The sequence below is a fragment of the Lolium perenne genome, chromosome 3 (genome assembly GCF_019359855.2).
Source record: "Lolium perenne isolate Kyuss_39 chromosome 3, Kyuss_2.0, whole genome shotgun sequence".
Lineage (NCBI taxonomy): Eukaryota > Viridiplantae > Streptophyta > Magnoliopsida > Poales > Poaceae > Lolium > Lolium perenne.
The window spans coordinates 267,954,473-267,967,098 of record NC_067246.2 but is presented as its reverse complement, the minus strand read 5'-3'; the positions used below and the strand labels follow the sequence as shown (position 1 = coordinate 267,967,098).

The 12,626-nt window shown below is 46.3% G+C and overlaps 1 protein-coding gene across 1 annotated transcript; it reads right to left on the bottom strand.

Annotated features, from left to right (window-relative positions):
* Positions 1-315: 315 nt before the first annotated feature.
* Positions 316-1,680, bottom strand: LOC127344025 (uncharacterized). The gene has a single exon (XM_051370252.2). It carries the CDS (start codon positions 1,446-1,448, stop codon positions 621-623), a length of 828 nt encoding a protein of 275 aa, XP_051226212.1. The 5' UTR covers positions 1,449-1,680; the 3' UTR covers positions 316-620.
* Between the last annotated feature and the right edge of the window lie 10,946 nt (positions 1,681-12,626).

The window sequence follows — 12,626 nt, the reverse complement described above, 5'->3', positions numbered from 1 at the left end:
TGATTACATCAGAAAGCTGCGTGGATGTTCGTCAGACCATTGCTCGATGTCGATGACACCCTCCATCCACAGTGGGAAAGCATCCGATGTCTGAACTCTCAGGACTGATGCACTTGTTGAGCAACCAAGGTCATCAGGCCGACATCTCAAAAAAAAAAGGTCATCAGGCCGAGGCATGCACACTGGTTCAATTGGACCAAAGCCAAAGTGCTTCTTGCAATGTCTGAGACAGTATAGCTCTGAGGCACAGCCGAGTTTTCTTTGAAATTTCCCACTCTCTCGAGGATCGGTTAAAGGTCAATTAAGCTCTAGCGATTGAAAGCAGGAAGTAAGCTTGACAGTCGGTTAAACAGCTCGGCAAAATACAAGTAGGATTAGTACCCACAAACAAAAGCCAAGATGACGCCCCCACCGAACGCGACAGCCCAAAAAGCTACCTGCATTTCGACTGAGGATGGCGGCAGCGTTACAACACCGCGAACCTGCTAACTTTCGTTTCTACTGGCTACTGCTGCTACTACACGCAGCTTGATTAATCAGCACACAACAGCGCCTAAGCGATGGATTAGCCGGGACATTCGAAGGAGAACAGCGGGAAATCAGGATCGGCACGGCGGCAATCAGAGGAAGATGAAGCATTCCATGGATACCAGCGGATTCTCCAACGACTCCTTCCCCTCCCCGTCGCTGTCGCCGTGGCCTTGACCATTACCGCTGGCATTGTCCTCCGCGACTCTGTCCTCGGCGACGGCGTCCTCTTCCGGCTGCGGTGGCGGGGATAGCGGCGGCGGCGGAGGCGGAGGAGGAGGAGGCGCATCCCGCGCCCGGTGCGGCGACGCGCGCCTGCTCGGGACGGGCGGCTTCCGCTGCAGGGGCGCAGCCGGGCTGGCGGGCCGATGCTGCTCCGTCGTAGGCGGCCGTTTCGCCGCCGGCGACGGTGACCTCCGCACGGAGCGGTCCCGCGCCGGCTCCCGCCGCGGCGGAGGGGACGGCGAGGCGCGGCAGCTGCGGGACCGGACGCCGTAAGCAGCGACGGGGCCAGCGCGGTCGCGCCGGGCGAGCTCGCCGGAGACGGGGCGCCGCCTGACCGCCGGCTTCCCCGGCGACCGCTCCGGCCCGGCCACGGAGCTGGTCGCGACCGACGACTCGGACGCCGCCTCGGACCGCTCGTCGGTGGCCAGGGACAAGCAGCTGCCGAGATCGCTCGCCGCGGCATCTCCGCTAGCCTTCACCTTGAGCACCACCTCCTGCTCCTCCACGGCCACGGCATTGGCGACGGGCTTGGGATCCGCCGCCGGCTTGGCGCTCGGCGTCTCCGACAGCACCTCCTTCACCTTCTCCTCCTCCGGGGACGGCGGGTCGCGGTCCTCCGGCCTGTACCTGCCAGGGAGGTGGGCCGCGGAACCGTCCGGATGCTTCTTGCGCTTCTTGCTGAAGCAGCAGCCCATGGCTTCAGCTGCCGCCGGCGCACTGGCCCGCCGTGGCGATCGGTAGAGTTCGGTACTTGGATTCGGAAAGGCTTCGTTGTCGATACGGGGGCGCTTCGATTTGGGCGAGCGAGAATGATAGAGTGGCGTGGGGACTGTCTAAATACTGATGCTCCAAGTGGCAACCGATTTACTTGATGGCGTTGTCTTAAAATACCGGTAATCGGCCAAAGTGCAGATCTATACCACACCTTAGAGCATCTCCACTCGTCCCCCGAACAGGCCCCCGGCGAGCGTTTTTTCCATCCGGACGGCGTAATTTGGCCCAATCGCGCCTCCGGTTCCTCGTTTTCGTCCAGATTTGGGCCTAAATCCATCCGGCGATCCCACGACATCCCCGGCCCCCCGGGGAGCGCTCGGGGACTCCGGACGAAACGAAAGCGCGCGTGGCCCCAACTTGTCGGCGACAATGGCCTCCGATCTACGGCAAAACCCTCGTCTTCCCGATCTACGGCAAAACCCTCGTCTTCCCGATCTACGGCAATACCCTCGTCGAACGAAAGCTTTGAACTCTCAAGTGGTGCAACATAGATAGATTATATATATATTTCGAATATAATTCGAATAAACATAAAAATTACATATAAAAACTTTAAAACTAAACTACTTCTTCTTCTTCTTAGAAGGCCCCGCCTCATCGTCGTCGCGGCGACGCTTCCGGCTTGCCACCTCCTCGTCGGAGGAAGTTGAGTCCTCGTCGTCGTCCTCATCAGCTTCTTCGTCCTCCTCCTCCTGCTCCTCCTCCTCTTCCTCGGCCTCTTCCTCGGCCTGCTCCTCGGCCTGCTCCACGGCCTCTTCGTCCTCCTCCTCGTCGTCCCACTCGTCCGCGCCGCCCGGCGGGGGGGAATCGTCGCTGGACGATGCACGGTGGTTCCCACCAATGGCGCCATCCGTGCGGCTTCCTCGGCTGTCGGTGTCCGATGGCCAAGAGATATCGCTCATGGTTGACGGAGGATGGTGACGAGAGAACAGATGAATGGCGTCGCCCGTCGAAAACCGTATATGTAGGTCTCTCGACGACAGAGAGCGCCGGTTGCTCTTCCGCGGAGTTCGTGCTCCATTACGGCGGTTCTCGCATCGAGGCCACTTCGACCGTTCCCGACGAGTCGTTCCGGCTCTCCAGTCCACTTCGCGACGGTTCAATGCGTCGAGGGAACTCCGACGATTGCCCTTCCCGGTGAGGTGATCGCGCCGTCGCTTTGCACGCGGTGGGTGCGCGTCCATGGGCTCGCGGCTGGAAAAATGGGCCTCCCCAGGCCAAAAACTACATCCATCCGGCGCTAAATTCACCCGGATTTGGGCGTGGGGAGCCCAAACGAGTGGGGATGCTCTTACTTCCTTCCTCCGTTTCATAACTTTTATCATGGTTTAGTCTAAATTAAAGGCGCGTTTGGATTTTTAAGAGCAACCACATACTTCATTAATCGAAAAGCAAGTTACATAAAGCAATACATGTGAAAAATAAAAGACAAACCAGAGTAAAATGATTATCCTAAATTTGCAGGTAAAACTCTAAAAGATCGAGAAAAACAAAATGATTTTTAGGATTTTCTGCAACCACCGAGGCGAGCGGCAGCCGCCCAACTCCACCGCGTCGAGACGGACACAAGAATATATGCTGATCCGACACCATTGCGAGATCAAAAAATGAACCATCGCCAACGAGGCTTTATAACTCGATGAACATGCATGCTGCAAGCAGCGAGGCACATGTCGTTGTGGCACGTCGACCGGGGGACGGCTCCATGATGACTTGGACAAAGATACGCCGAGCGCCAAGCCAGAGGCGGATAAATCATGATAAATATTATAGAACTGAGAGAGTACATTGCAAGATGATGCAAGCACTGCAAGTTGTCACGATCAATAGCTATGACCCCTTATTGTTTAGTTTAAATTTGAATTAAAATCATGATAAATATTATAGAACACATGGAGTACATTACAAGATGATGTGAGAACTACTAGTTGGCACGGTCAATTATGAACAGGTGCCCACGGTTGTAATGGATAGGAAGAGGCAAAAAGGAGGAGGGCCGGATCAGGGCCGGTCCTAAGATTTCGAGTACCTAGGGCAAAACTAGAATTAGGATCCTTGATATAACTATTAAAAAGATAATAAAATATTATATATTATATCTGTTAAGAGTATATATCTAAATTATATCAAGCGCGTAGTTGTTAATTTAGCAAGTCTCATCTCGCCAACTCAACCTCTCGTCTCTCGGCCTGCATTTGTGGCAATCACAGAACCATCAATTAGCCATCTCTCTCTTGTCCAGAAAAAAAATGAACAATGCTAGCGCACAATAAAGAAAATTAGGTTTGTACCTATTCATTTGAGCACTGCCAACTACTTCCTCTCTACAACATTAAGTGACTCCAATTTTCTAGGTTCACGTGTAACACTGTACCTTTATACATGTGAATCTACAAAAATCTAAATCACTTAATTTGATATCGATGAACTATTGAAAATCAGCGCTGAACGAAAAAGGAAACGCACCATTTTTTATCGAGCATGAAAATTCTCGTGAATAGTGTTGTATCTTTTCTTGAGAAACCGTGTTGAATTTTCCGGATCAGTCGGTCTCTAGCCATGGGATGGACCCCATTTAATCCTTGGTATCAGACAAAAGTGAAAAAACGAAGCTAACCAAGGCCCATCTAGTCAAAGGTCCGCTGCAACCTATGAATAGCTAGCTAGGACTTGGGACCCCCTTGGTTCCGGGGGCCCGGGGCGCCCCCCTCGAGCCGGCCCTGGGCCGGATAGGAGGAAGGAAGAAAGCAGACCCACTGTCACCTCCACTCACTACCGATGGCATCGGCCTCCACTTGCAGCCGGCGTGTTCCTTCAGCCGTTTTACCACCCTGACTTGCCTAAAGCTTTGGCTCTGCTAGTCCGGTATTGTGTCTATCATCCCCTCTAAGCCACCCCCCTCCTCCACACACACACACACACACACACACACACTTTTTTCTTCTTCATCGCTAGCAAGCCCACCTCACACCCCTAAGATTTGAGGAGCATTCATATGTACCTTCAATACATCATCATGATAAAGAAAGGAAGGAAAGATGGATAGTGGATCAACACAGTAAACAATAAATAGTGAACTCAAGTTAATCAACACAGAAAGCGTAGATATTGTACCAATTGGGAACAAACTGGTCTAGAGGTATGGTCAATAATTGCCAATTGTGCTTTGTGAACCAATTCATGATCTATGTGTGTGTGGTGCTTCTGTGTGGGATTAGGTACCTTTTCATTGGCTTGGATCAAAAGAAAAATCATACAACCCATGAGAGAAGAACGTCAAGTCTTGATCATTAAGAAAGTTGAGAAGTGCAAGTTCAAAATGAGCATATTGAAGCAATCACATGCCTCTAACTTGCCTTCTATTTGGTGATAATGAACATCTGAAGATATTCCTAAATGATGTTGTGCCATAGTGGATTATGGAAGAGACCACAATCAAACAAGATGTTCCAACTTGAGGCGGACATGATCATCTTTGTCTAATTCAAGTGGAATATACTGAAGCCAAAGGCACATATGAACTTCATAGGTTTCTATTTTACCGGTGTCAAGGTGGTTGTTGAGAGACCAATTTATAGGATTGGTCGTCCTACTATCAAGGAGGCTCCCGTGTGAGTAGCTTGCTCGCATCGTTCATAGAAATCTCAAACCACTGCCTCATTGGTATCATCTTTCTTAGTTGTTATTTGGCTTAGGTTTTAGAGCTTGTTGTTTGCTTCAAAACAAGCCCAAGTTCATCTGAAAGGATTTCATATGAAATAATTTTTACAGTTTTTATATTGAAGGTTTTGCATGTTCTTCTAAAGCTCATTCTTACCTTTCCGACAAGACCGAGTTCAAAAACAATTAGAGGCCTGATATATACTCAAGACATGACATTTTCCTGAAGACCATTGTTGCCTTTTCTTGGACCACAAACCGGCCACCCTTTGTCTGTGGTGCTTCTGTTTTGCATGCAGGCATTCTATGGAATGTCTGCACTTTTGGTTGTAGGTACTCGACGGAAGGTTCTATATATGTCCATTGGTACAAGAAAAATACAAGTGGGATGCCATCGATCCTATGTTTGGGATCTTGGACGTAGGTGAGTTGTATACCATGTGACAATTCTATTACTACAAAATGACTGATAAGGGCTTTGTAGTTCAGTGGGATCATGAGGTACAATGAGTTAATAAGTATGTTTTTTGGGGCATCATTGTCAAGCTTACTTCCACATGGATAAATTTTGCGGCTTCTCTTAAGCATAAGAGACATTACTTTTTTGTCACGAATCTCATTGGGTGTCTTCATGCCATAGTGAAGGATCCCAAACTTCGTGGGGTCTCAAGGAAAATTAGGTGGTCATCGTGGCTTGCGGGAAAATTCATGATTCCCGCACATCTCCAAGGTGATTAGCTTCCGTGTGTGGAAATGAACATGTGGATAAATCTTTGTCTCTGGGTATCTTTGTTATCTCTATTCATGAGTTCCTCATTTGTATTTTTATTGTGATAATCTTTCTTCTAGATGTTATTCATATGATATGGTACTATGTTGTGTTGTTAATCTTGTCATGTACCTTGTGCTTGCTAGTTTTCTCGTGCTCATCTTGTTTCGCTTATGTTGCTGGTGCATTTAGCTGAAGCAAGCATATGAAGAATTAGAGTTTTAAAAATTGAACAAGTAGTTTATTTCAGCATTCTGTGAAGTTAGATCTGTAATTTTCTAAAATAGTCCATTCACCATCTTCTAGGCAAAATCTCGATTTTTTCAATTACTAGGGTTTAGATGTAACTTTCGTGATAATTCTAGTATGTGTGAACTATTTAACGACTATAAAATCAGAATGGTGTTTGCCACTTGTGAATTTAATGTCATTTTGGCACCTAGTTGCCGGAGCACCTTCACATTCCCTCTCTTCCATCTTTCCAAGCTATCCTAATAAATTATGAAAATTATTGAATGTTGGTCAAACTCTATTATGTGCATGTTAGAAAAGTACAAATTTCAAATTATGAGCATTACTATTCCGAATCTTGTTAGAAAAGCCGCCGGCCTGACATAAACACCGTCGAACGAGCTAAACCGGGTGATCACTCTTTTGCGAAACTAAGAGGGCCGCCTGGTGTTTTCTTTAGAATTTATTGAATTCTCGTGGTTTACTGAAACCCTGGCCTGAATTTGAATTTTCACTCTTTTTTTGGATCGCCAAAGGTAATACTTTTGATGAACTTTTGCAAGAGCACGTGATATAGCACTACTAGTACTCATGGACTATTGTACACTTTTAGAAAGATAAGTACAAGAAAGAATATTTATTACACAAACAAGTAGATGCAGTCTTGCAGAGTTGCTATTTTTCCACGTGATGCGATTTCATCTCTTCATCTACGAACAGATAGACAAAGATTATGCACAAGTGTACCAGTGCCTCATGTTGTACGGTGACATGTATGTACAGTACCAAGGAGGTGCCAACTCGAGCACAAGACCGCCGTGCACGACGATGTGTGTGCTCACATCCAAAATTCCAAATCACCCCCTGCTCGTGGTGTTGAATATATTAGCAATTCTTCCCATAATTTAATTAAAGAAAACAGTAGATAAAACATGACTAAACAATTTGAGACTAAACTAGTCATGCAAATCACCATAGAGTAAAGGAGTAACAAGTCTAAACAGACTGATAAGAGCAGTGTGTTTCCTGATAATGAGTCTGAACATGTTGCTACGAGAAGGAAGAACATCATGATCTTATAAAAAGAAGGCAAGAATACATACGGTTCAGAAGAGGAACCATCGGTGGTGTTGTCGTCGTTGAGAGCCATGTTGCTGAAGAGGTTGCTGATGTTGGGGAAGAAATCGTCGTTGGAGCAGTAGTCGTCGGCCTCCGTGTCGATGTCAAAGCCAGCAGTCGCGCTAGAGCGCTCCCCAAAAACCTTGTCGCTTCTCTCCCGTACAGGATCACAAGGATGGGGTTCCGGATGCCTGCTGTCCCGTCCAGCGGTGCACGCCGGTTGATGGGATGGAGAAATCTTGAGCGGCGGCGCAAAGCTTTGGAACCGAGTGGTAGGCGCATATGGCGTTCTGTCTCGTAGTCTGTCTCTGGAGAGGAGCGACCTCTTTTATAGGCACAGAGAGAGGAGCCGAACAAGCCACACGAGGAGATGAAACGAAGGGTCAGGGAGGTGAACCGAACAACCCACTGAAAAAACGTTTCCGATTCTTGCTTCTGTTCATATATACCCGTTCATAAGTGGCAAAAAGAAGAGAGAGAGGCTCTCGGCTCGAGGCATTCCCGCGGCGCGACATGTCGAGGCGAGCGAGCGGCGGCGGCGTTGTCGAGGAGGAGCGCGCATGTGGTCAGTTTCTATTTCCTCCTATTATTTCTCTCATACAAATGGTACGAAGAGCTCTTTTTTTAAGCTGCTCTAACTTTTCTTCAATTAGTAATGTGAGACTAAACTTTTGTCCCACCCCTGCCATACATGAATGGATCAAATAGACCTCTAAGATTTATTAGAAATTTATGAATGTTTACTGTGTTGATTCAATATGGACCGAAATTCCAACACGTGGGTCGTGGTTCTACTCTCTAGCCCAGCAGCTAGCTGCCTAGCTAGCTCCGGCCTCTGGTTTGACCACTCGCACCCTCGGGGCGTGTGCCGTTGATGGGAGGAAGAACACGACCGTACCGAGTACTGGCCCTATATTTCGTAGGACGTTGCTTCTGCCCAAATGGTCACATGTGTCCATAGGCGCAAACGCAATGTCAGGTCGCCTTGCCCGGTCGGTCATCCCCCGCAGGCTCGCACGACGATGTACTGCGCTGCACGGTTGGACATCTTGGACATCCTTTGTTGCAGAGGCCTCGGAAAAGTCCGGTTTAAATCTGGGTGCACGTGAATCCTAAATATGAAAAAAATTCTGGAATAAAAATATCCGGCTACGTACGCATGTTTCATGTGTGCGTAGAAAGTTTTCGCGGAGAAACCACTTTTTTTTTCAGAATCTAAAAAATATAGCCCTGCAAAATTTCACTTTTTTGCCGTGACAAAATAAAATGTTTTTTTGTCACGAAACTCATGCCCAGGGCACATATTTGAGATCATCTGGGAAATCATTTTGTGTTTCGATTTTTGAAACATGTTTTGACATCACAAACGGAACTTTTCAAAAAGTGGGTTCACATGCCCCCATGTTCACAAAAGCCGGTCTCCTGTATAGGATGCATACATCATGCAGTACTCGCACGTACGCTATTGAATGGGTCATGCTCGTGCAAACACGCAATATAGTCACCTGGTATTTTTTTTTTATAAATACGACTCCTCGACAAAACTGATGCACCCCTCTCCACAATTATTTCGAAATCTAGGGTTTATTTGGTTGCTCGCTAAGAGGTTCCCCGCGCGCCTGTGGATAGAATTTGGCCCGTTTGCTTTGCTTGCTCGCCACAATTATTTCAAAATCTCCTCTAAATTCTATACAGGGAATGAAGTTGAAGTTGTTCATGTGAGAGCCAAGATTTTTCGTTGCCGCATGAGTGACCGCGCCACACCCTATGGGCTATGGCACCGAAGCTAGGTCGGCGCCAGGGCCGGGCCGGCAAAATTTGGGGCCCTGTGCCGAGATAGAAAAATGGGTCTAACATTCCAAAAAAAAAAAATGAAGGTGGAAGTTGGTTAATCTGTTGGAGATAGCTAAGGTATCTAAATGATAGGTACATCATCACAAAAACACGATCGCATAGTTGGTTAGCTCAACGTCTCCACCCTATTTCACTTGGTGGTGGTGTAGAGATCGAATATTACTGTGACCATATAATTTTTACCAGCTTAAAACCATCTACTGTAGTGTAAATGGGCCGAATTTGGGCCCCCGAAAATCCGGGGCCCTGTGCGGGCTGCACTGGTGGCACACCTGTCCGCCTGGGCCTGGTCGGCGCCAAACCACCTAGAGCGTCTCCATGTCAAGAAATAGTTAGGCTCCCGATCTACACAATTTGGCTACAACCTCCATGGCGCCGAACTACCAAGGGGCTAAGAACGCTAGAACAGGGTTCATGCAACTGTTACATTTTTACACGGGGATGTGGCGAACTAAACATAGCTGCCCTCGGCACTTCAATTTGCAAGCTAGGCCGGGCTAGAATGGTATGCTGTGAAGTTCGCAAAGAGTATCTGCATTTCTTTCATTTCTGAATGCGGTTCTGCAATGTAATATACTTCTTTTGTGCCATCAGAAGTGTCTTACCTTTGTCGAAATCTAGATGTATTTAGACACTATCTAGTAAGTAGATACATCTAAATTTTAATAAAGTTGAGACACTTTTGGTGTGACGGGAGTAGTACACTGTCAACTGTTGCAACAATACATAACCTTTGGTACTGTTCAGGTTCAGCTCGCAGTCGCAGCAGCAATGGTCGTTTCGCCCTCCGGGGCCCCGGCAAAACCCGTCTTGATGCCTCCGAGATCGAATCGCGTGCGGCGACGCTACGGCGCAATACCAGCGTAGCGCGCGCCCGTGACTCGCTACCACCTGCAAACCATTGCTATCTGTGTGACTGTCTATCTACGCAATGCCGGAGGGAGGCAGATCCAACGCCCGGAAGGACATGATACGGCCCGAAAAAGAGTCGGACTGCCATAATAACCACAGGGAAGGCATCCATCCATCAATTTCTGGTTTCGTTAGTCGCATTTTGCTCTCCTTTCTGTTGCCAAGTCCTCCCTCACGTCAGCCTCAACGACTCGTCCAGATAATGAAAATCAGGTCAGCTCCCAAGAGGCCAAATATCCAAGACCCCTCCTGTCAAACCTGATATGAATTAGCACAAGAGATTCAGCGAACCACCGGGGACTAAAATGAATCTGTTACTCAGCTCCGGAGTCGGATCAAGGTTCGAGCACATCAAACCATGTCTTTTTTCGTTTCTTGCCAATCATGGACTGCATTTGCAAATGTTTCAGTTCTTCAGCTTTGCTCTATTTGTGAAACAATAGGTTTTTGTGTTAATATTTGCCTTGTAATGTAAGAAATTAATGTGTTCTTAGTACAACCTGTGGACAGTTTAGAACGCTGCTTTTACCACGTCTTTCTTCTTAATGTGAAAAGGCATATGCCTAGGACATGCTCCCTCTGGCCTCTGCCCCATAAATATTGTCTGAGATTTATTTAAATTTAGATGTATCTAGGCACTAAATAACATCTAGATATATTCAAATTTTGAAAATCTTAGACAAGTTTCATGAGACGGAGGAAGTATATAAAAATATGTTCCAGTTGGGCCTCATTTTGCATTTATCAACATGGCCTCCGACTCATATCTACGGCCATGGCCCATGGTACACTATATGAAGAAGAATTGCATGTAGTAACATGAAAGAACATACATTAACATGTGAAGTGCACACATCGTATCAAATACACACACTAATCTAACACGAAAATACACTTGTACCCCCAAAAACCATGAAACATGTCACAATGAGATGGAGATCTATTTTTTGAAGATATCGATGCAAGTAAAATAACAGTGTAATGGTTTGTTATTCAGACAAAGGGTTCAATATATTGGGGTCTAATTTTTTTTTGTTTTTAGAAGAGAAATACAAAGAAAAAGAAGCATCTATGTATCACCCCACATATGAGAAGCACAAACTAACACACCAATTACTCACATTATATCAACTCCACAGAAATATGAACTACCTGCTGGTAAAATCGTACGCAAATATATATCTAAAAGCTGGAAGTAATGAAGACATTGGTGCGAGAAATTTCGATGGACGGTTCAAAATATTCCGGTCAAATTTTACATATATAGTAAATGTGCGAAAGAACAAGATTCATTTATTTGTCTGCATGAAATGTGGTAACCCATGAACTAGACACTAACATGTAAAGTACTCACAATAACATGAAAGCCCACGCACACTGACAGGGGAAATGAACAACTAGTGTGAGATGTACACTTGCACATAAAATTTTCACCATAGACTGCCAACGTGAGATCTAGTTTAGCGACTTTGATGTACACAACGAAAGTTGAAAACATAGTGGACCTACGCGCTAAACATGCCCGACCGGCGTGATGTATTGCGGCAAAAATCACAATCCAACAATTGTGCTTGAGGTAGTTACTTTCGATGACCTATGAACTTGTCATTGTTTTTTTTTTTTGGATTGTTGGGTTCTTTCAATGATATCAATGTGTTGCATAGGTCTCGTCGTCTTGTCGGGCTAGCTAGAGGCGATCCTCCAGTGTGCAACTACATCGTCATTGGCCATGACAACGAAATGGGCTACTATCTTACCAATGACATATATCTGGATTGGTGAACAATTGTGAAGACCGTGAAGCTACCGAACAACCGAGCTGAAGCTGAATTTGGAAAGGCACACGAAGCAGCCTGAAAAGACATTGAGAGAGGTTTTGGTGTTTTGCAGCTAGATGTGCAATAGTCCGAGGTCAGTTTTGAGAGAAAGAAACCCTCAATAACATCATGGCCACTTGTGTGATTTTTCACAGTATGATCATTGAGGATAAGAGGGCTTTGAACTTGAAGTTCTTTCAAGAAACCGGATAAAAGTCCAAGAAGAAAGTCCAATTCTCATCCTTGAACTCTTGGGAAAGTTCACTTTCAATCCTAGAATTTATTTTTAGTCTAGAATGAACCTTGAACTCTCATAATAGTTCATTTTTCATCCCTTTGCAGTTGAGTTGAGCAAATTACTGGCGTGGAAAGAAAAAAATAGGGAACCAACCAAATTGGTTTAGAACCAGATCAAGCCCAAACTAGTTGAGATGTTAAACCAAATGTCACAATGCAAAAAACAACGAAACCTTTGGGTCCTTGAACCAGTCTCTCACTTGATTTCTCTCCCTTCTAATTCACATGAAGCGTTGCGCCACAAAGGTCTCCTTGTTTGCTTATTAACATCGTCTCGTTTCTCTACCTTTGCACCGTTACCTTGAGTTTTTGGGCACCTATGGCAAATATTTGCCTAGCTCAACCAGGGTAAGGACTAAAAGTGAATGATTCTGAGAGTTCAAGGTCCATTTAAAACCAGACAGAAGTTCTAGGACCAGAAGTGAACTTTTACTAGAATT